The sequence below is a fragment of the Sinocyclocheilus rhinocerous genome, unplaced genomic scaffold (assembly GCF_001515625.1).
Source record: "Sinocyclocheilus rhinocerous isolate Xijiao unplaced genomic scaffold, SAMN03320098_v1.1 scaffold19, whole genome shotgun sequence".
Taxonomy (NCBI): Eukaryota; Metazoa; Chordata; class Actinopteri; order Cypriniformes; family Cyprinidae; genus Sinocyclocheilus; species Sinocyclocheilus rhinocerous.
This window is the reverse complement of record NW_015638975.1, coordinates 3,021,420-3,044,704: the sequence shown is the minus strand read 5'-3', so window position 1 is coordinate 3,044,704 and position 23,285 is coordinate 3,021,420. Positions and strand designations below refer to the sequence as shown.

The window sequence follows — 23,285 nt, the reverse complement described above, 5'->3', positions numbered from 1 at the left end:
GTAGATATGTGGGGTGTGTTAGAACGAGCCGTTTTAGGGGGGCGTTTCAGAGTCTTAACTTTGATAAAGAATATCTCTTTGGTTTTGAGACTTTAGTCTTTGCAACTTCAGGGATCGTATCTATGCACAATCAGCTTGTAACACTCCAAAGAGAAAGGAAAACTTGAAATCGCATCATATGACCCCTTTAATGGTGTATGTGTGTGTGTGTGTGTTTGTACACAGGTGTACATCTATCCTCTTCAGCGATTTGTGGATGAAGTAGGAGTGCCTATCAGCAGCACTGGCCTGTCTCGAGAATACAATGACCTGCTGAGCGCCATCTCGGACAGTGATTTTTACACTGATGATGTGAGCAGAGCATGTCTGTTCATACCCTCCATTGATGTGTTGAATCAGAACTCTCTGCGGATTCGTGAAACCGCTCAGGCACTGGCCATGCTGCCCAGGTAGCTATATATCTTTCAGTATTTGCAAATTATCTTTGCCTACCTCGGCTTTACTGGTTCCTTTATTATTTTTTTGTTACACTGGCAGCTCTCCACTTTCTCTTTTACAGTGTCCCTTCTGGCACTCTTCTAAGCTGTTATATAACTCATATTTTAGCTTTAGAAACATATGCTCTGTATTTCTGAAGTCATAACTCACTGTTGCAAGCTACATAAATTTATTGATACGATTTTAGGTGGGACAAAGGCATGAACCACCTGCTGTTCAATATGCTTCCTGGAGGACCCCCTGATTACAATACAGCTCTGGATGTGCCCAGAGACAGGTGAGAGTAGAAATTAACAGGCACATTGCTAAATTGCTAAATATGTCAGGAAGTCTGAATGTTCAAATCATTTTGAAATTATGTACACTTCCATTCAAAAGTTTGGTGTTAGTAAGATTTTAAAATTAGATGTATTAAACTAATCAGAAGTGAAACTGAAGAGGTTTACCTGTTTAAAATAAATTCAGTTCTTTTGAACTTTCAATTCATCAAAGAAGCATAAAAACATATCATGGTTTCAACAAAAATATTAAGCAGTACAAGTGTTTTCAACGTTGATAATAGTAAGAAATGCTTATAGAACACTAAGTCAGCATATTGTAATGATTTCATAAAGGTGGGGTAAGTGATTTCTGGTAGCCAATGTTGATATTTCAAATCACCAAAACAAACATGCCCCTACCCCAAAAGGGTCTCGCCCCTATTTTGACAGCTCCGCCCCACACATATGTACGCAACCCAGGCAACGATTAGTTCTGTGAAACAAAGCAAAACCAATGTTACACCGTGTCTACACCGGACGCGAGCAGCGTGGCACGTCAAAATACTATAGAACTATAGATTATAATCCGTGATGCTGTCTACACTGGATGCGGTGTGACACGACAAATTTGTAAACAGAAAACTGCTGCTGCGTTCTATTTATGACATATTGACACAAATTTCTAATGATTTTCAGCGGTCACTTTATCGTGTCCAGAGTAGACAGACTTTAGCTGTTGTGGCACTGCGCGACAACTGTCGTGTCTGGTGTAGACACGGTGTTACTCACCTATCAAGAAGAAACAAAGCAACCTCGGCGTCCGATCGCAGGCCTTCCGCTCCTTGAGTTCTCTCCAGTGCTGGAAAGCTGATCCGATATTTACACGGGTCCTACTTCTTGCCTTATCGTAATCCTCTTTTGTTTTTTATCCGCAATCTCTATCTTTCTTTCGTCGCTCGGCTCGGCTGATGTCCATCCTCCTGTGCACTGAGCGCTCTCTCCTCCACATCATGAGTAGACACGCCCCTTAGTGTTGATTGGCTACAAGTTTGTTTTGGTACTCAGCCCGACTCAGCTTTCTAAAGCGTTTAAAAAAAAATACTTACCCCACCTTTAAGGATCATGTGAAACTGAAAATAATGAAATAATGGCTGCTGAAAATTCAGCTTTGCCATCACAGCAATTGTAAACATACCTGGCAATAAAGCTCATTCTGATTCTGATTCTGATTCTGATTCTGAAATAGCATTTTAAAGTATATATTAAAATTTAAAATAGTTACTTGGAATGTTAATATTTCACAGTATTACAGGTTTACTGTATGTTTGATTTCATAAGGACCTTCTTTCAAAAACAATAAGACCCTGAACTAATCCCTGAACTTTTGAGCGGTAATGTATTGATAGAATGATTTTCTGAGAATGATTTTCTCAGATAATCTCTTTACCCTTGATATCTCACCTTTTATTTGCGTATTGTGTGGACAATATTCAGATCCTCATATTTTTTGGATAACTGTATCTTATTCTGGAATTCTGGCTTCAGAGTAAACTAGGAAAGATTTGATTTTTCACATTGTATGTATTTCAGTATGTATTATTTTATTAATTTTGTGTGAGTCCTTTCACAGACATCTTAGTGACCTATAGCTGTCAGTTTGCTCTGTATTTGCTGTTTCAGAAGTGAGTGGTGTTGAATTATTTTTATTTTTTTATTAAAATTTAGCCTTGAAAACACTAAACATGAACACTCCCAACAACACCCACATTTTATTGCATAATTGGCATCCATTCTTGTTCAGATTAATCTTAGTTAAGTTGCAGTCTTTGACATAAATGAAAGACATACTGTTGTTTTATACAGTTCCCTCAAAGTTTAAAGAACAAAGTGCCCTTGAAAAACATTTCCCTACGGTAAAAATTGTCACTGCATACAATGGTTCATTTCTAATGGAGATTGGATGTAATGTTCACCAGTTGAGGGCAGTGTGTCTCTATGTTTGACCTTGTGCAGCAGCAATGTCACCTGAGAGTCAATAAATGCGCTCATATCCTTTCTTAAATTTTATGGTCTCAGGATAGTTGTATTTACGTAAGTTTGCAACATGGCACTATTTTACCTCTGTAGGTAATTGCGATTGAATTGACACTTCATGGTTGTCCACAATGACATTGAACCACAGTGCTGACAGACTGATGCCAGACTCTTCAAGAAGTCCAAGCTGGATTTAAAGGGGTCATATGATGCTTTTTTAAAGATCATTATTTTGTGTATTTGGTGTAACAGAATATGTTGACATGCTTTAATGTTCAAAAAACACATTATTTTTCAAATACTGTACATTATTGTGCACATTTGGGCCGCATTGTGCTAATATTTCCACATAGTGAGGTAGATATGTGGGGGCGTGTTAGAACGAGCCGTTTTAGGGGGGCGTGGCAGAGTCTTAACTTTGATAAAGAATGTCTCTTTGGTTTTGAGACTTTAGTCTTTGCAACTTCAGGGATCTTATCTATGCACAATCAGCTTGTAACACTCCAAAGAGAAAGGAAAACTTAAAATCGCATCATATGACCCCTTTAAGAATCTTCTTGGTGTTTCAACACCCTTGTATTGAGATAAACTGGAATGCTTGCAAAATGTATAATTAAAATAGACCAACAAATCTATTCATACATATCAGTGTCCCAGAACTGTCCTATTCAGATGTCTTGTTTTTTCTTTTCAATTAAATGTATTAAATGTGCATTTGTATCATCATCCTAGTGTGTTCCTTAGACCCAGAGATCAAAGATGCACTGAGAGTGATCATGAAAGAGAATAGCACACTACCGCCTAGAGCAGGCAGACAAACATAATCTCTTGGTATTTACTGCAACATGGGCCATGTTTCTCAGCCTATTACTTGGCCGATCTTTTGCTTTGGATGGAAAAGGTGAGTTTTATGTACTAGAAAGCCCTGAAATGATGAACACATATCTGGAGCTGTAGGGAATTTCCTGGGCTCATCCAGCTGTGCTCCATTTGGCGTACAGCCTCATCAGAACCAGCTGCCCATATGTGCATATGTGTGGGGTGAGATAAAAAGACAGTGTATGTTGCGTGGCCATATTTGCAGCTCTCCCTATACTCACTCCATTCCCTCAAACCGAGCACCGTTTGAAGTTTTATTGACTCGTTGTAGAACGAGGACGCGAAGGCAACTCTGTTAAATGCTTCGGAGTGGCATGTTCGCACATTTGTCATGTAAAACCAGATTAAGGATGTGTTTTATCTTCAGTGCCTTTTGCTGACTCTCGCGGCGACAGAGTTGTCATCTTTGTTGCGTTTGTTTCACAGAGCCCTGCTGGCTGGGGGAGGCTTCTCCACATGGACGTACAGGCAGGGTTATGATGTCAGTATCCCCGTGTATAGCCCGTTATCTGCTGAGGTGGACCTTCCTGAAAGGCAACCAGGGTGAGATCCTGCTTTTTGACATTGATTAACCAGTTTCTATTTAATGACGAAAAATGACATCACATAATACTTGTTTATTTCAGGCCCCGACGCTACTTCATTCTGTCATCTCAGACGGCCATCCATCGGGAATACCGTGTGGAACTGGAGAGGCTGAAGGAGGAGAATGGGGAGGCCCTGCTCCTCCTAGACAAATGCAGTAATCTCTCTCAGGGTTTGGCATCGGTCAGAAAGCGCTGCTATAAAGGACAGGTCTACGACTACCCACAAATTTTACAGGTTGGTTTCTCTGCACGTCCATTCATATTAAACAACATTGACACATAGTAAATATGCTAGAACATATTTTAAATGTTGCAAATATTAGAATCACTTAGCGACTAAATTCATAAAAAACGTTCATAATCGAATGCGATTCATCTGTGATTATGAACGCGATATTTCCTAGTTGTCAGTGAACTACGGCTCTGTGTAGTGAATGCCGCTCAGTCTGAAAGCAGGTGATGGAGATTTACTACTAATCACGGGACCGGCTTTACTGACGAGATGCGCATGACAATTGCATGCGATTAATTGCATCGATGTGTAAAGACACGAAACGATCGGTCTGTGCAAGAAACTGAACAGTGTTTATATCGTTTTTTTTACCTCTGATTCACCTCAATGTCAAAACTGTCCTGAGCACGTTCGCGTCGTCTTCTTCAGCTGGCGGCGGCGTGTGACGCGTCTTCTTCTTCTTCTTGCTTTACGGCAGATCGCAGACTTATAAGTAGGGCTGTGCAATTAATCGCATGCGATTGTCATGCGCATCTAGTCAGTAAAGCCGGTTCCGTGATTAGTAGTAAATCGCCATCACCTGCTTTCAGATGGAGCGGCATTTAATACACAGAGCCGTAGTTCACTGACAAGCTAGGCAATATCGCGTTCATAATCGAATGCGATTCATCTGTGATTATGAACGCGATATTTCCTAGTTGTCAGTGAACTACGGCTCTGTGTAGTGAATGCCGCTCAGTCTGAAAGCAGGTGATGGAGATTTACTACTAATCACGGGACCGGCTTTACTGACGAGATGCGCATGACAATTGCATGCGATTAATTGCACAGCCCTACTTATAAGTGCATTACCGCCACTTATCTCTGAAATGGACCATTGACACTCTATCTACAATCTCAATTAGGAGTGTCAATGAACTATCCCTTTAAATATTACGTAAAATAATTTTGGATATGATGTTTATTTTTTATATAATTTTTAATGTTGTTTATGTTTCATGTTGTTCAAGTTTTTAATGAAATTAATTGCATGATGTATAATTATATAAATATATTTATATTATTATTTATATAATATCACATTTTGGGGCATATAACTGCATTCTTGTAGGCTACATTAAGGCTACACTAAGCAACTGCATGCAATGTAACATAACGTACTGATCTGGCGTTTGTGTTAAATGCATTTTAACATATTATTTTTTCCATAATTAATCAAACCAAATTAACTCCAACACGTCAGCCCTAAATTTTTTCCTTATAATATTTATTTTTGTTTAATTGCTTACATTATTAACTAACACTAGATTAAAATTTTTATTATAGACAAAACATTAGTTAGTTAAATTTATAAATGATACATCATTGTGTAAAGGCATCCTGGCTTTGAGAGCTTGGCCCAAACAGTCCTAGAGACTTTAAATATTCAACCCATTCTGAAGCATTCTTTACAACGGCAACACATTTCTTCATCTGCGTATGCAAAAAAAACAAAACACGCTGTTCCTGTCCACCATGCTCATCTCCCCGTCCAGCCCTGTCTAGACAGGAAGTATGCTTATCAGCTGGGCTGGGTGCTGCAGCACATCTGGGAGACGTTCCACAGTGAGGAGGAGCAGAGGCCAAATCCCTGTGAGAGCCATCACCCCCTTTTAAACACAAAACCCCTCTAGACTTCTAGATTCTAGCACCTTTCATTGCAACCCCTTCATTTACACCACACACCTAGATCACACTGCTGTCTGTTACAGCATAACTGGAGAGGTCTAGGAGTGTATCGTTATTATAGATGACAAATGTGTCTCTTGTGTGTTCTGTAGGAGTCATCATTCTGTGTAGTTCTGCGAGGGGCCCGGCTCGGCCAGGCCACACTTAGTGATGTGCTGCAGGCAGGATGTGTCCCTGTCATCATGGCTGACTCTTACATTCTGCCTTTTTCTGAAGTGCTGGACTGGAAAAGGTAAAGATCAAAAATCTGTTTTTGTCGGTCACCAGTGTTCATGAATAAAGTTAATATGGTACCTGACCTACTGATCACCTTATGAATATCTAATTAAGAGAAGTCATATTGAACACTTATTATAACTTCCGAAAGTCATGAGGTAACACTGAATAATAAGCAAATCAATAGTTTATGTACATTTAGATATAAAAATGACCTCATTAAATCAAAAGCTGAATGTTCAGCAGCCATTACTTCATTCTTCAGTGTCACATGACCCTGGACCACAAAACCAGTCTTAAGTGTCAATTTTTCAAAATGGAGATTTATACATCATCTGAAAGCTGAATACATAAGCTTTCCATTGATGTATAGTTTGTTATGATAGGACAATATTTGGTTGAGATACAACTATCTGAACATCTGGAATCTGAGGGTGCAAAAGAATCTAAATATTGAGAAAATCGCCTTTAAAGTTGTCCAAATGAAGTCCTTAGCAATGCATATTACTAATCAAAAATTAAGTTTTGATATATTTACGATAGGAAATTTACAAAATATCTTCATGGAACATGATCTTTACTTAATATCCTAATGATTTTTGGCATAAAAGAAAAATCTATAATTTTGACCCATACAATGTATTTTTGGCTATTGCTACAAATATACCCCAGCGACTTAAGACTGGTTTTGTGGTCCAGGGTCACATATGTTCAAGAAACATTTGTTACTATTGTCAAAGTTGCAGTATTAATTCGGTCACGTGAAAATCAAGTGCATTGAATTGTCATTTGTGTGTGTGTATTTGCAGGGCATCTGTTGTCATTCCAGAAGAGAAGTTGCCAGAGATGTACACTATTTTGAAGAGCATCCCTCACAGACAAGTGGAGGAGATGCAGAGACAGGTAAGAATGTGATTACACTTTTGTAGTGACAGTGAAAATTTGCATTCAGTGCATCAGTAGCATCTGTCCATCATGGTGGTTGATAGGTCATTTTCACTTCTTAGGTCAAGCCAAGGACTAAAAATGACTGTGAAGAAACTTTATTTTGTGCAATTCACTCCATCCTTTTCTGTGAAAGTTTGAACAGAATTACAGATACACTTGGAGCTGTTTGTGGAAAAACAACAACCAACAACCCTGAGCCCTTTGTGACAGTTAGTAAACGGTACCAAATGCTGTCGAAACTGAAGTTCACTAGCAGCAACTGAGTCACATTCAGACTAAATGCGAGCAATCCTCTCAGGTTTAATACAGGGTGAAGCCGAGGTTAAAGAAGTCACAACCTCTCTTCTTCTCCACTAACATTCTTTCTTCCTATCAATGGAGTGCTAGCTCTGCTATGAAAATAACCGTTAGACAGGTGGGTTAATGCCAAAAACAATATTCCTGCAAGTGTGTACTTTTGATTCTCTAAAGATGAAATTTCTCCTGCCATAGTAAATCATGATGAAAGCTAATTTTAAGTCTTAGTGATGTATCTTTATCCAAACAAATTGTTAACCGCACACTTTCACTTTATTTTTTCCCCTTCAGCTTTTTCAGCTGTACACTTATGTGAAAGTGCCTAAACCACATGGAATGCATGTAAAGAGATCTTTTGGTTTCACTCTGTAATAATTATGGTCAATATATTGCCATGTAGAATACTATACGTTAGCCATAACTAATAATAATTGCTTTCTGCTTCCATTGGCATTGACTTCTTGAACAGTCTCAAGTTCTTCAGCTCGATGTTGAATATTTTGTACGAGGAGAATGTTGTAGTTTAGTTCCACAGGTTTCTGGGTGGTGTTAGGACGTAGTGTACAGAAACACATCTTGTGCTGGAATTATGACATGGCATGAAGCCAGTGAGATATCAGCCCACACTTGAACACATCTTGATCCACTCCTTCCTACTAGCCTATACCACCTCCAGACAGCAGAGCGATTGTATGGCTGCCATTGTACAAAAGAACTGGTTCTTGATATATATACCTTACTTGGATTCAAAAAAAAAAAATCCTACTACTTTGTTCTTGATCTTGCCAGAAGACAACCCTCTTGAACTTTCAGTGTAGGACTGCATAAAATGCAGATGCCGCAAATAATAGGAGGCAGAAGTATTACAGACAGTTGTGAGGAATAGGTGTAGTGGATTTTCTCTGCATTTTGACCAATAGAGGGAGCAGCCAACTGCTGTACTTCATGGTGTGATCGCCAAGTCTTTCACAAAGTAGCAGTTTCTGACATTTCACCAAATAGTCTCTTGTCCTTTTACTGAATGTAATTGGCTGTGCCCTCTCCAGGGTTGAAAGAGTGTTAGCAATGCACGGATCAACCGCATATATATTGCTGATGATTTTGCGTGCATGATTTGCTCAGTACTTTTGCCTAGTGGTCATTTAGTATTGTCAACATGTAGATTGATGTTATTTGTTATATTGGCCGTTATTTAGGACAAATAAGCTGAAAAAATTTGCAGCAGGACAAGTATACTCAGATTCCCATAACAAATGACTCTTATGAGCCGGTTCATTTTAGTGAATCACAACCATGCACGACAACCAGCGTAGTCCAGTCGATTCTTCATAACAAATAACTCTTATGAACCTGTTCTTTTTAGTGAGTCAAAACAATAATGCACAAGCTGTGTTATCCAACATTTTCTAGAACTAATCAATTTTGTGAGCTGTTTCTTTTTGGTGAATCTCAACCATACATTGCGGTCAGTGCCAAGTCCAACCTATTTCTAAATGAATGATTCAAATAAGATGTTTTTATTAAAACATTTATTAATGAAGTTATCTCACATTTTGCAATGAATTACTTTAGCTTTTTTCTAAATATTTCTTCCTCAGAAGTACTAAAGGAATCATTTATGGAACCAGAATCATTAATAAATTTTGGGAACAGAATCATTCATTTTTTTATGATTTCCATCCACAGTTATTATTGCAACAGTTACGTGTTCTATAGAACGATGTCCTATAAGATAAAGGAATGATTCATGCATGTTTAAGAGTGTAACATATGAACAACCTTAAATGTGTCAGAAGAGCAGCCATCGTCGTCTTACGAGACTCCGTCTCTTCCCTCCTCATAAAAATTATTGCAAGCCTTCAAACGGGGCGGGTTCAGCGCTTGGTGGGTGCGGTTTTCTCTCTGCCTTCTCCTGGTCGGAAAGGAAACTTTCATCACGAGCTGATTTATGGGCGGCTGCGCTCCCCTTGGGATCAGAAAGTCTTTTTGAATCCTCTTCCCCTCTCCATAAAAAGAAAAGCTGTTTTGTGTAGTTGTATTTCTTTAAGGTTTAAGGGCCAGGCCCTTAGGGGCCGATGGAAAGGGGGGCGACTGCACTCTTCTAATGTGCTGAACTGAGTTCTGGGTTGAGTATATGACAACAAACACAGCAGCCAATGAAAAGATGTGCAGCAAAAGACCCGCACAAGCAAAAAAAAAAAAAAACTTGCTGCGCTAAGTTCAGTTCACTTGAGAGTAACTGGAATGGTCAGAGGATTCTCTGTGTTTAATGTTGTACAAACCTCTATTTCATCAAATGACACAATAAATACATTTTTAATTGGTGTTTTTAAAAGAAAGACCATTAGCACTCTCTGACGTTGTTCAATAATTGGCCCAGGAAAATGTTGGAACGCCATTATTCTTGTTTTTTATATTCACCCTGGTCTCATTTGACTCTTTGTAGTTAGACCTAATCTGACACTGTTTGCGGTCAGGCCAGGTAATGAGGCTGCCTCTAGCATGCTCTTGGTGGACCCTGTTAAAGAGAACAGGGTCAAACAGGACCAGGAAGGGTGGAGCTGGGTCACTTCGGCATGGCGCCTCCTAGCAGGAGATAGCACTGTTTTATGGGTAATTAACTCTTATGTGCTCCTCACCCCTCACTGCTTGAGCTTTGGGTTTGATAATGTATAGTAGTAGAAGGAAAAAAGAGTGTGTGTTCTTGTATTGACAGAATATGTATACAGATTGTTACCTTCTTATTTGGTGAATACGTTTTTTTTGTTTTTTTTGCAGTATTGGTGATTTGTAATATTTTTTTTCTTCCATTTTCTTAAACCCTCAGGGTTTAATTGTTAAAGCTTAAAGTGGAGTTGAATTTAGGTCAGCTAGGTAATTACTGGTATAGGCTGTTTTTTCTCTAATGGTATTATGAAATTATTTCTCATATTGTTGTTTCTCATATTATTCTCATATAGTCCAATTCAAATGTTTGGGTTCAGTAAACATTTTTTTTTGTCTCTTATGCTCACTAAGGCTGCATTGCTTTGATTAAGAATACAGTAAAAAAAAACAGTAATATTGCAAATATTATTCCAATTTAAAATAACTTTTTCTCATGTTTTAACATGTATTTAAGTTTAAATTATTCCTATAATGGCAAAGCTACATTTTTAGCAGCCATTACTCCAGTCTTCAGTGTCACATGATCCTTAAGAAATCATTCTGATGTTGCTGACTTTGTGCTCAAGAATCATTTCATAATATTATTCTCAATGTGGAAAACAGGATTATTTGAATAGAAAGTTCAAGAGAACAGAATTTTTTGTAAATTATTATTTTTTTGGTCAATGTAGAATTCGTTACTGTCTTTACATTTGATCACTTTATTAATCCACGCTAAATATAAATAAATAAATACTTTTTTTTTTAAAAACAATCATACTGACCCCAAACGTTTTGAACAGTACATGTATAAAAAAATATTAATTAGCATTATAGCAGCATTCAAGTAACATGGCAAAAGTGTGATTACATTGCAGCATGTCCCTGTGCTGGTGTGGAGTAAAATGACCTGACCTCTGCCCTTAAACTTTAGCTGCAGTCTCAGTGCCACTTGAGTGGAAAAGTTAAAAGACTGATAGTCTAAAGGGCTCATAACCGTCTGGAATGGTCCCTGCAATCATGTCACCAGTCTTTAATGGGCTGTTTTGCCTTTGAAAGTGTGTCGGGGTCATAAAGGCACGAGCAGGATGGTGGGAGTAAAGGGATGTGAGAGGCCTTATCTTATGCCTTTGGATTGTATCTTTCACATGGTTTTTGTGTGCTTATATATTTCTGTTTATCCGTTTGTCTGTGCTTTGCTGCTCTTACTACAAATATTTGAATGTCATGCCATTTATTGTTCCCTAGGCCCGTTGGTTTTGGGAAGCCTACTTCAGCTCCATGAAGGCTATTGGCATGACCACTCTCCAGATCATTAACGATCGCATCTACCCCTATGCAGCTCGTACCTACGAAGAGTGGAACAATCCTCCTGTAGTTGTAAGTAACTCTTTTTTGTCACAGTTTAAATTTAGGGTCCCACTTTATATTAGGTGGCCTTAACTACTATGTACTTGCATCAAAAAATACATACAATGTATTTATTGTGTTCATATTGTATTGTAAAACACTTTTGCTGCTATTGAGGTGGGATACGGGTAAGGTTTGGGACAGGTTTGGTGGTATGGGTAGGTTTAAGGGTGGGTTAAGGTGTAAAGGATCAACAGTGTAATTATAAATGTAATTACAGAAATTAAGTACAAATATAATTACATGCAGGTGTTTTTTAAATATAAGTACAATGTAGAAACATGTATACACACACTGTATGTACACAATAAGTGCATTGTACCAAATGATTAATTTAAATGTAAGTACATAGTAGTTAAGGCCGCCCTAATATAAAGTGGAACCACATTTGGTTTCTCCAAACTGCCCACATGTTATTTTTGGCTGTTTCTTAGAGAATAATCTAAATTCTCTCAGATTGACTGTGGGTGTCTGTTCACACCAAGTTGAATGAAACTAATTCACAGTGATTAATCAATTTATTTTTAACCCTCTATGATAATTAATGCCATGTCTGATGCAGATTTTTCATCTTTCATTGGTGACTTCTTTGGAATTTGAACTTGTTGTGCATGTTTTAATGGCAAAAATTTAGACATGGTGTGAATAGGCCTTTAATCAAAGTAAACTGTAAAATCACTATCAAATCTGACTTTTGGATCAAATCTGAATTTGTATCCAGTTCTTGCTGTCTTATAAGCACTGACTCTTGTGATGTGTTAAGACATTCAGTGTGTTTGCAGATAATTAGATTCATGCCTAAATGGCATGTTAGATTCAGATACAACCTATGGACAACTTAAAGTTATAGTGAGCTTGGTGCCAGTAAAACATAAAAGAAGTGGGCTTATACTTTTCAGCTCCATGTTATTTTACATGCCGTCACTAAGCAGTGGCAGCAGACAGCTTTGTAAAGACAACATTGCACATTGGTATGAGCTTCAAAATGCTCCAGCATCACATAAAGCACACTCGTCTGTCTGTAAGTCAGTCCTGATTTGAGCACAGATCCCAGCTCATACTGTGTGCTGAAAACTGACTAATCCAACATTGTTTTTCCATTTCTCTGATTTTGTACACAGTCAAAGCTTAGACCAGAAAAGGCAGAAGCGTGGAGTTCATTAGGGGTTTTGTTCGTTGTTGTTGTTGTTCTTCACCAGTTCTCAGCATCACGCTACCATTCAGATCAAATGGAGGGATCCAGGACCCCCAAGAGGCTAATAGTCCTATCTCTGTTTGACTGCTAACGTTACGGGAAATATTAAATACTTTCTGAATGTTCAGTAAAAACACACTGAGCTGAATCGGAGCAGTACATAAATTGAGTGCATTTCTTGTTCTGCTTCCCTATATCCACCGGGACATAATTGAAAGCACATTTCTCCAGCTCTGCCTTGGAGACGTCGTCAGGACAGGCAGCTTTTTGTGCTTGACTTCTGAGGGAACTCGCGTTCGGCCTCTGCTTACCAAACGAATGCTTTATGTTCCATCATACATTTATTATCTGTGAAGAATTCTTAACATCATTCGTTTTTGGAATGCCTAGTCAGATTTTTAAATGCTGAAGGTTAATAGAGCTGAAGAAAATAAGCTACTACTTCAGATGATTTGTAAACATGTGCTGTATGTGCCTTGTGTGTCCCAGTGATGTATACATTTCCCATCCTATTTCTTTCTGGAATCGGAAAGAAGGCAGGCACTGTTCATCTGTTTGAAGGATGAAACTAAAGCAACGTGACCGGTGCCTGTTCGCGACAGTTCAAATCTGCAGGAAGCCGCTGCCACTTAGAATGCAGCTCTTATTTTAGTCCAGTCTCTGTGATGTTAGCAATTGCTGCCCATCAGCTTCAATGAGAATCTGGAGGTAAATGTTCTGCGCACTGAGCCTTTGCAATTGAATAGGCGTCCATGCTTTCATCTGGGTTCCATTTTCGACTAATCCCAAAGACGTGCTAGTATGATCCCAGCTGCAAGACTCGCCAAGCCCCCTCGGCCCACATGAAACGGCCTGCAATCCCTCACCATCACTCGAGTCGCCTGTAACCTCTTCATTTCACGTGTGACAAAAGAATACTGGTGCCCAATAATAACAAGCTCTTCTTGAGTAATTGTACCCGTACACTTTCGCATCCGAGATGATAATAACAGTCTTGTCTTATGGTGTGAAATTTCTCTCCGTATGATGCGTTTCAAAGTATAAATGTATTTCAGACCTTGGAGAGTCTGGTTGGCTTTGGTTTGAGCAAATCTGCATTCACAGAATCAAGCCAAAAGTTGAGAACCCGGTCATTTATGGCTTGTTCCAAATAGCAGGTGAACACTGACTAACCGTGAGCAAATATTCTGGCGTTGACTGTTGGAATAAAAAATTTGTCTTGTTTTCCTGCTTATTTACTTTAACAAATCACAAAGTCTCGACATGCGCCGATCCGCCCATTTAGATCAGAGCATTCAGACCGAGCTTATACGAACCACACCCCAGTCGTCTTCTTTATTCATCTTACCACTTATATGTCACAGTGGTACTTTAATTATTTCCCCCTCTGCTTTTGGTGTCCATGTCAGGCACCTCAAAGAAATTTCCATTGGCATATAAAGTTTGTTTTTTATTAGCAGGATGGTTGACTGATGTTGTACGAAGGACGGCTGTGTCCATGGTGACAGACCGTGGCGGACGCTGCGAGGGAGCTGGTTAACCACGGCTCTCTATTTGCGGGCACCTTCAGCAGCTGCTGGATAAGAGGGTGTAACCTTGCTGTAGACTATCAGCGCCATAGCATCTCTGCTTGGGGGTCTCATTTTGTGTGGGCTTTTTAGTTTTTTTTTTTTATCAAACACACGCCTTGATTAAAGGAAGTGTTATTAGTACTGTTATGAGGAAAATTTAAATGAAGACCTCACACCAAAAGTGAGAATTTTACATAGACAAAATGAGAGATTTGGTGTTCGTTCTTTCTTTCTTTTTCTTTCTTTCTTTCTTTCTTTTTTTCTTTCTTTTTGAAATGAAAATGGAATTGGCTTTGGCTACAGAGTTTAGGATCTGTACACCAGATGCAAATAATCTTTCACACTAAATCTATTCAAACCAGGTCCAAAATTTTTCCTTTTGCATTGGGAGTTTTTTTTAGAAAACTCTTCAAATTATTCTTCAAAATAAAAGTGAAGCACTCTTTTTTTTTTTCTTTTTTTTTTTCCTTCCATTGGAGTTGCACCGAGCTGTCGCTTCGCTTTGTGTATCTTCTCTACTGACAAAATAGAAGAGACCATGAACGGTAAAGAAAGTCTGTGTACTCGGTCTGCGTTCAGTTCTTATCCTTCAGGCCAATAAACAGCAGTCTTCATGACCGCATCAGAGGCCCTTTAAGCACTCGCAGTATTTACTTTACAGCGTCACTTGATCTGGGCTCCATCTTTGGGAGTTTACAGGCTGTTTTAAAGCGGGCCAGGAAGATGAGCCAAGCCCCACACTGGCAGGAGACAGCCACTGACGCCGATAGCGTCTCAGCACCCCTGCTTCACCCCAGTCCTGCCAGGACTCATCTGCACCCCTGCTGCACCAGAGTTCATTGGAGTACGATCATAAAATTCCACTCTCGACAAAACGGCTTGGGATAAATAGCAACAAAAGAGATCCAAATTAGAATTGGAATTGTGCTCATTAATAGGTGTATCACTTTACATTAAAACTCGAGCTTGCTTTGATGGTGGTCTAATGGATTAACAGCCACAGTAAAACACTTTTATAAGTACTAGAATTGTGGAAGGAGCATACAGAATAAAGTAGAAATTACATTAAATAGGAATTTTAGCCAACATACAGTTCTATACCCAAGACAAAGGGTTTAGATCTAATATTTAACTATTTTACAGCTCATAGCTTGAGTATGTCCAGAAATAATTCAGAATGTTATGAAGTGAGGATTCTATGGTTCTGAGAAATATTGTGTTTGTAATAGAGATCTCTATTTTGGAGCTGTGTAGATCGAGATCATCAGTAATAGACAGAACTAATGTTGATGGTCTCTTGAGGACATTAAGCATATTTATTGGTGCTGACTAGAACTAATGGTCATAACAAATGACACTGGAATTAAGTTCTCAGTTTCTATACTTATTTTGTAGGAAGGGAAATATTAAGAGCTGTTGATGTTTTGACCAAGCTTCAGTGGATACCATATGTTTGCATTTTATTTCAAGAAGAACACCAGGAAGTTTAACATTCTAATCAAATTCAGATAAATAACCGTTAACAGGAAAAGGATGGATGGATGCCATGGAATGACAAAGAGCCTGAAGCAAGGAAGTATTTCATTTAGCTCTTAATATCTGACCACAGTGTATTGGATCTTCACGTTGTCATCTTCTGCTTTCTGCCAGATTTTACTCAGGTCAGCTAAGGAAAACATCCACATTTTGAAATTTAGACTACCGCAAGGAATGTAGCACCTATGCACACAAAGCCTTCTGTGGATTAAACTGCGATAGACATTTTAAAGGACTGTCATGATGGAGATGCTTTATTGGTTAGTTTCAAGTCCAGCTGATAGCAGTTCTCTAGGTTATAGAGAATGAGATCCTGGCTTTTTATTTTCGTCTGAAGGAGAAGGTTTAGGTGAATGTTTGGCGCAATGAAAGGTCATGGCATGCTGCTCCAGCTGTTTGTTAACTCTGCTCCAAACTTTGTTGGTTGTGCACTCGACATTCCATGCCACTTTTAATCACCTACCCACCACTGCTGGTTATTAGCATTCTCCGTAATCTTTAAATTTTATAGTCCATGCGTGTTTCCAAATAAAGCCGTGTTTTGGCTGAGGCTGCTGTTTATCATACTGCACTTCATGTCATTAAATAAGTCATGGAAAGTCTTTGCATTTGTTGTAAAGATAAGACAACAGGTACACTGAATTGAGTTTCCCACATTTATTTAAATTTATTGTTTTTTTTGTCTCAACAGAAGTGGACAAGTGTGAACAGTCCACTTTTTCTTCCTCTCATACCGCCACGTTCACCAGGGTTCACGGCTGTGGTCTTGACCTATGATCGAATCGAAAGTCTCTTTAGGGTTATCACTGAGATCTCCAAGGTGCCCAGCTTGGCCAAACTACTGGTGGTGTGGAACAACCAGAACAAGAGCCCCCCTGAAGGTTAGTGTCACATTGTAGGATTGCATTATATATCTCTACTATATGTCATTTTAAATGCTGTGTTCACTTGGTTTTTATTTTGTGTTTATGTAACTCTTGTGTTTGTCTACCGTGAAGGTAGACAAGGCAATAAAAATAAATAGCTACTACTACTACAATATCTGTACTATAATTGTTTTTGGGGTTTTTTAAGTGTGTGGGGGGTACAATGTATCGGCTGTTGGATAAATATGTATCAGTTAATATTTTATGTTTAATTGTGCATGCTCATCTCCCCTATTTTTATCTTTAGATGACCTTCATCATTATGTAACACTCATTTAAAGTTAATATTTGAAACACCAGCTTACTAACACTGTTAAATGTTGTCTTTAGATCCATGCCTAAATTCACTTTTAGCATTTGAAATGACTGCTTTTAGTTTGTATTGTATTATTTATATTTATTTTAAACAGTATGAAATATAGAAACATTCCATTTTAATATCAGCCATTTATTTGTTACTGGCCATAGCATGAAGATAATTATTGACATACGATTATTATTGACATCTGCCAGAACTTCAATAACATTGCCGTTCTCTGTCAGGATAATAAAACTTACTTAGTTTGACTAAATGTATTTTGTTTGGTTAGCAAATTGTTGAATTTGAAAAGAGATTGTGACTAAATCTACACTGTTGTTCTGACAGCTTCAGTTATTAAAGAATGAAAATGTGACACTCGTATGAAATGCAGTTGTGCGGCTTTCACAAAAGACATGAAACCCCTGATATGGAACAGATGAATGATAAGCCAGCGAGTAGCCAAGTCATGTTCCTCTTGAGGTTGGAGAATTGAAAGCATGATGTGCCTTGGTCTGTGGCCAAACCTCTCTGGTTTATCTTCAGATATGGAGTGAGAACCCAAGTGTTTGTTACTGCCCCTGGCATATAGATGCATTTGAGGAGATGGCAGAAATTTGGCTTTTCTCATTGACCATCTATGAGCTGTTAATGTCTGTGCGTCCTATTACTCCTGACTAGACGAATTAAGTGTATTTTAATTCATTGTGATATATGGCCTGTTTTCACCAGACGTCCACCCTTAAAATTTATTGTCAAACCAAAAGGATCGTTTCCATAACGGTCTCCCTTTCCTACAGCTGTGGTCAAATTTATGGCCCATTACACATGTCAAAATAAGCTGATATTAGTAGTTATTTATTGTGGCTCTGCCTCTAATGATACTGCTTAACAAGGCGATTAGGTATGCGTCTGTTTATGAAGTCCCTTGGAAAAAAAGCGGAATAGGGAATTAAATATATCCTCTCCATAGATTTGAGTAATGCCATTATGAAGGGAAATACTTTGAAGTTGACTAATGATTCATTGTTGCCTTTGATTAGAGGCGTCGGTGAAGCCAGGCTCAAGCTTTTGTGACCCATTAGAATTAATAAGGTCTGTTCACGGGTCAACCTGGAGCTCAGGCCCTGATGAGGATGGATTTCCTCCACACCCTTTTCCATCGCTGATTATGTTTGTTTATTTCCAACAGCTTTAGCTGCCCAAGTCTTGACTGTTTGTCATTTTAATGAGGTGCTGGCGACTTCTGACAATAGGACTGCGTTTAGGGAGTTTCTCAATGGGCTTAATACTTGGAGGGGAGGAGAGCTTTTATAAGGTGGTGTCACAGGGGATATAATTTGCTAAAGCTCTTTTAAAATGTTCCTACATAAAGTACAGCCCAAGTGAAATTTCAGTACAGGGCAAGGAAGTGATTACAGGCCATTAAAAAGCTTTCGCACAAGTTGTTTGACGCAGTCGAGATTCCTGCTAGTTCTTATGGTGCGTATTTATGATGTGTTAATGTCTAAGTTTGTGCATTGTGCTGCTCTGGATTATGCCAGTTAGTTTTAGTTGTTAAAATGTTATTTGTCTTTGTAGTCCATCTTGACTGCGTTTATTTCAGTTTTTGTTGAACCCTCCGTGCCAGGCTTGGATGTGGTGACAGTATCAGCTTACTTGCATGTGAAGATCTGGCTCTTCTTTCCGCCTTTGTCTGAGGCCAGGGAGGTTTTCCGGCAGTTGGGAAATACTTTTCTTTTTTCCTTTCATAGTTTGTTGTGTCATCTTGTGGAAGTACACTGTAGGCTGAATTGCGTCGACCTAACGGAGATGAGCTCATTCCAGATCTCCTGAGATTTCCAGGGTCTATAACCCCAGCTTTGGGGTAGCAGTATAATTGCTTACTCCCCCAGTCTTAGGGTCTCTGTGTTTGAGTTCCAGTAGACTTTCTCTCGTCAGTTTTATGAGGTGACACTCTGTGTGCCATCTGTCTTCTGCGTGCTCTGAACTCCTCCCAAGCTCTTACACAACTGAAAATAAAGAGCGTTGTCTCTTCTGCCCTGAGAAGAATGTAAGTGTGGTCAGATTCATATGTGCTTTTACTCAGTGATGTGTTGAGATTTATCCACCCACGCTCTCTTTTCCACAGTTGCTGCCATCTCTCATAGTTTCTCATCTTCTCTGAAACTGACAGTGTATTATTATTAGCTCACAGTTTTCTTTTTCTCCTTCTCTCGGTAACAGAGTCGCTCTGGCCCAAAGTCGCAGTACCTCTTAAAGTGTTGCGCACCAAAGAAAACAAGCTCAGCAATCGCTTCTTCCCGTTTGATGAGATCGAAACAGAAGCTGTCCTGGCCATTGATGATGACATCATCATGTTGACTGAAAATAAAGAGCGTTGTCTCTTCTGCCCTGAGAAGAATGTAAGTGTGGTCAGATTCATATGTGCTTTTACTCAGTGATGTGTTGAGATTTATCCACCCACGCTCTCTTTTCCACAGTTGCTGCCATCTCTCATAGTTTCTCATCTTCTCTGAAACTGACAGTGTATTATTATTAGCTCACAGTTTTCTTTTTCTCCTTCTCTCGGTAACAGAGTCGCTCTGGCCCAAAGTCGCAGTACCTCTTAAAGTGTTGCGCACCAAAGAAAACAAGCTCAGCAATCGCTTCTTCCCATTTGATGAGATCGAAACCGAAGCTGTCCTGGCCATTGATGATGACATCATCATGTTGACCTCAGATGAGCTGCAGTTTGGATATGAGGTAGTAAAAGCACTGATTCCCTGTTTGTGTACTACTACTTACTATAAATATATGTACTACACTGATGAAGGTTTAGTATATACGGGTAGCTTGAAGTCAGTCTGTACTTCTATATTGGGTCTTGCATCTAGTTGCAAACCAGTCCTCTTACATAGCACATACGCTGTTCAAAGGTTTGGGGCTAGTAAGGTTTTTTGGTTTTTTTTGAAAGAAGTTAATACCTTTTTTCCAGCAGGGTTGCATTAAATTGATGAAAAGTGACAGTAAAAAAAATGTATGTTACAAAAGATTTCCATTTCAAGTAAATGCTGTTCTTTGAGCTTTCTGTTCAAGGAATCCTAAAAAAAAAAATGTATCACAGTTTCCACAAATATATTAAGCAGCTGTTTTCAACATTGATAATAAATGTTTCTTATTTCAAATATCAACATTGGCTACCAGAAATCACTTACTCTGCCTTTAAAATGAGCAAATGTAGTATGATTTCTGAAGGATTAAGTGACACTGAAGACTGCAGAAATGACTGCTGAAAATTCAGCTTTAAAATCACAAAATTACATTGTAAAATATTTTAAAATAGTAAACAGTTATATGAAGTTGTATTAATATTTTGCAATGTTATTGTTTTGCTGAATATTTGATGATGTAAATTAAGCCTTTGTGAGCAAAAAAAAAATTGATGATGAAATATATACTGACCCCAAACTTTTGAAATGTAGTATACTTTCATTTTGGATGCACTAATTATATAATTCAGGAAAACTAGTTTGTGATTTCAGATTCAGCTATTACTGCATTCTGGGAGAAATTAATAAATTTTGCCCTATATGCTTAGAGCTTGTTTTTCAAGCATTTGATGTTTTCTTTGGAACCTGGTTATTTTCTTTCCTTACTTTGGTTTGTGTAGGAACAAAACAGACAGCCTGCAGGTCTGAAAATGGTAGTATACTTAGTCTGCATGTGACTTATTTATTATCGCACTGGATGAGCACCTTTTATCTTAATAGTTAAATGGATTCGATTGAAGTAGTTGCCTAAATTCACAGTATTTCCAGGGATTGTATCTGGAGCAACTAGGGATTAATTGTCTTCCCCACATGCACAATGATGATAGAGCAGAACTGTGATCCCAGTACCTCTTTGGGTCACTCCTACTTAAAGTTGAGCTTACATGCAGTGCAGGATTTTCGAACCATCCTCTATTGCCTAAATCTGTGCTCGGCATCTCAAAGCATTCCTTACGGTTGAAGTCTCTATTTTTTTTTTTTTTATAATTTAGTTTTTTCATATATGAAGGATGACAGGACAAGCAATGCTGTTCATGGCTACAGGCTTGCCTTCAACTCACCTGCAGGCATTTATACACTATTGAGAGAATGAAGTGTAATTTATGGATAATTGTATGAAATGGAAGACAGCTTTAGACATGGCTGCATGGCTAAAACACTAGCTGCTTTTGCTACTCGGGAATGACATTCAAGAATTTGTACATCATATTCTGTAGGCCTGCCTGTCATTTTTGGGATTAACAAGCCGTTAGACCTAAACTTAATTGATTTAACCCTAGATATTCAAGGTTTACCGCCCTTTGAAGTTGGTATTATCTAAAACGACTCTAATTGTTGAACAGTTGACTGATTCTTTATGTTCTTAGATTTTGTGATGGGTTTATATTATGTCTCAGATGTGTTCTGTGTGTCTGTGTGTAGGTATGGCGTGAGTTTCCAGACAGGCTGGTCGGATATCCTGGACGGCTCCACTTATGGGACCACGAAATGGGCAAGTGGAAATATGAATCTGAGTGGACTAATGAAGTGTCAATGGTCTTGACTGGAGCTGCGTTCTATCATAAGGTACAGCACAAATGCTTCATAGACTCCGTTACTTCTGCCAAAATCTTGTCATATCCCTGTCCTGCCTTTATGTTGTCCCTCAGAGATCAATAGGGGTTATCGTCATTTGTAATTAAAAACCCTCAATTAAGGTCATTTTTTTCATCAAAATGGTTTGTTTCCTTTCCAGTACTTCAACTATCTCTACACGTATAAAATGCCCGGAGACATTAAGAACTGGGTGGATGCTCATATGAACTGTGAAGATATTGCCATGAATTTCCTTGTGGCCAACATCACTGGCAAAGCCCCAATAAAGGTAACATAACCTCAGAGTACGATATGCCCGATTATGTTCAGATAGTGCCTGTTTGTTTTGGTTCTGTAACTACTTTGGAGGAAATCAAATGGGCCATATGATGGAAAGCCAGATTTTTTTTTTTTGCTTTTCTGAAATAAGAGTACACAAAGCTCCATCTTTAGCCAACACAAATCACTAATGGAAACTAATGTCAAAAGCCAAAACCTTTATGGTATTGTTACAGTGTTTCCTACATATATTCCCATTCAAATGTTGAAAACTGTTATGCTGCTTAAACCGTGATACATTTTTTCCTGGATTCTTTGATAAATGGTATGTTCAACAGCACGTATTTGAAATAGAACTCTTTTGTTGTAACATTATAAATGCCTTTATTTTCAGTTTAGCAGTTTAATGTGTCCTTGCTGAATAAAAGTATTAATTTCTTTCAAAAACAAATATTACTGATCCCAAACTTTTGAACTGCAGTGCAATTCTGTTTTTACAATGAGGAAACCAAATCCCATCACATTTATTAAGACTGCAAGCTCACAACTCTTGTGAAATGTATTACTTTGTTGCCGTAGCACTTGGGATTCAATAGCAGTTGTACATTGTAAGCATATTGACACAGTTAATATTGCAAATTATTAGGGCTTTCATTTAAAGAATCAGACAGGCTGACAAATAGATCATGATGAACTGAAGAAAAAATAATCTGGAGACGAAAAGTATTATCCCTTAAAAATCAATGTGGGCGTTCCCTAAAAGAATGTGTGCATTCTGACAGTGTTCCCTGGAGCTCTGTCTCTGATCAGCTTTCGCCTTTCTCCTCAAGCCTCTGTCCAGGTGCTGTTCGGCCTGTAAAGTCCTGGCCTTAACCTCTGTTATCTGGATGTCACTGTCTGCCTCTCTCCTGCACGTTCTGTTTTTCTAAGCTCACTGGGCCACATTCATTCTGTAGTCAGTTACGATGTGAACCTTTTCCCCTCTCTCCTCCACATCCCCACATCACCCACACCTCCTAGTGCCCCAACCCCTCACTCCCACTGTGGAGAGTGTCAGTCAAGTGTGTGTGTTGTTGAAGGAGGGATGGGGCAGAGGGGTCGTACATCATTCATCTAATGAGTGTGGCAGATACGTTCG

The 23,285-nt window shown here is 38.7% G+C and overlaps 1 protein-coding gene across 1 annotated transcript in view; it reads left to right on the top strand.

The window, feature by feature from the left end:
• Nucleotides 1-22,167, top strand: part of LOC107750554 (exostosin-2) — a 24,051-nt gene extending 1,884 nt beyond the window's left edge. The window contains exons 3-14 of the mRNA XM_016566007.1: nucleotides 226-449; nucleotides 686-775; nucleotides 4,098-4,214; nucleotides 4,298-4,493; nucleotides 6,311-6,450; nucleotides 7,244-7,337; nucleotides 11,574-11,705; nucleotides 16,729-16,918; nucleotides 19,488-19,612; nucleotides 19,965-20,006; nucleotides 21,716-21,859; nucleotides 22,029-22,167. Of these exons, the coding sequence (XP_016421493.1) occupies nucleotides 226-449; nucleotides 686-775; nucleotides 4,098-4,214; nucleotides 4,298-4,493; nucleotides 6,311-6,450; nucleotides 7,244-7,337; nucleotides 11,574-11,705; nucleotides 16,729-16,918; nucleotides 19,488-19,612; nucleotides 19,965-20,006; nucleotides 21,716-21,859; nucleotides 22,029-22,166 (1,632 nt within the window). The 3' untranslated portion in view covers nucleotide 22,167. The remainder of the gene's footprint in view (nucleotides 1-225; nucleotides 450-685; nucleotides 776-4,097; nucleotides 4,215-4,297; nucleotides 4,494-6,310; nucleotides 6,451-7,243; nucleotides 7,338-11,573; nucleotides 11,706-16,728; nucleotides 16,919-19,487; nucleotides 19,613-19,964; nucleotides 20,007-21,715; nucleotides 21,860-22,028) is intronic.
• The last annotated feature ends 1,118 nt before the right edge of the window (nucleotides 22,168-23,285 follow it).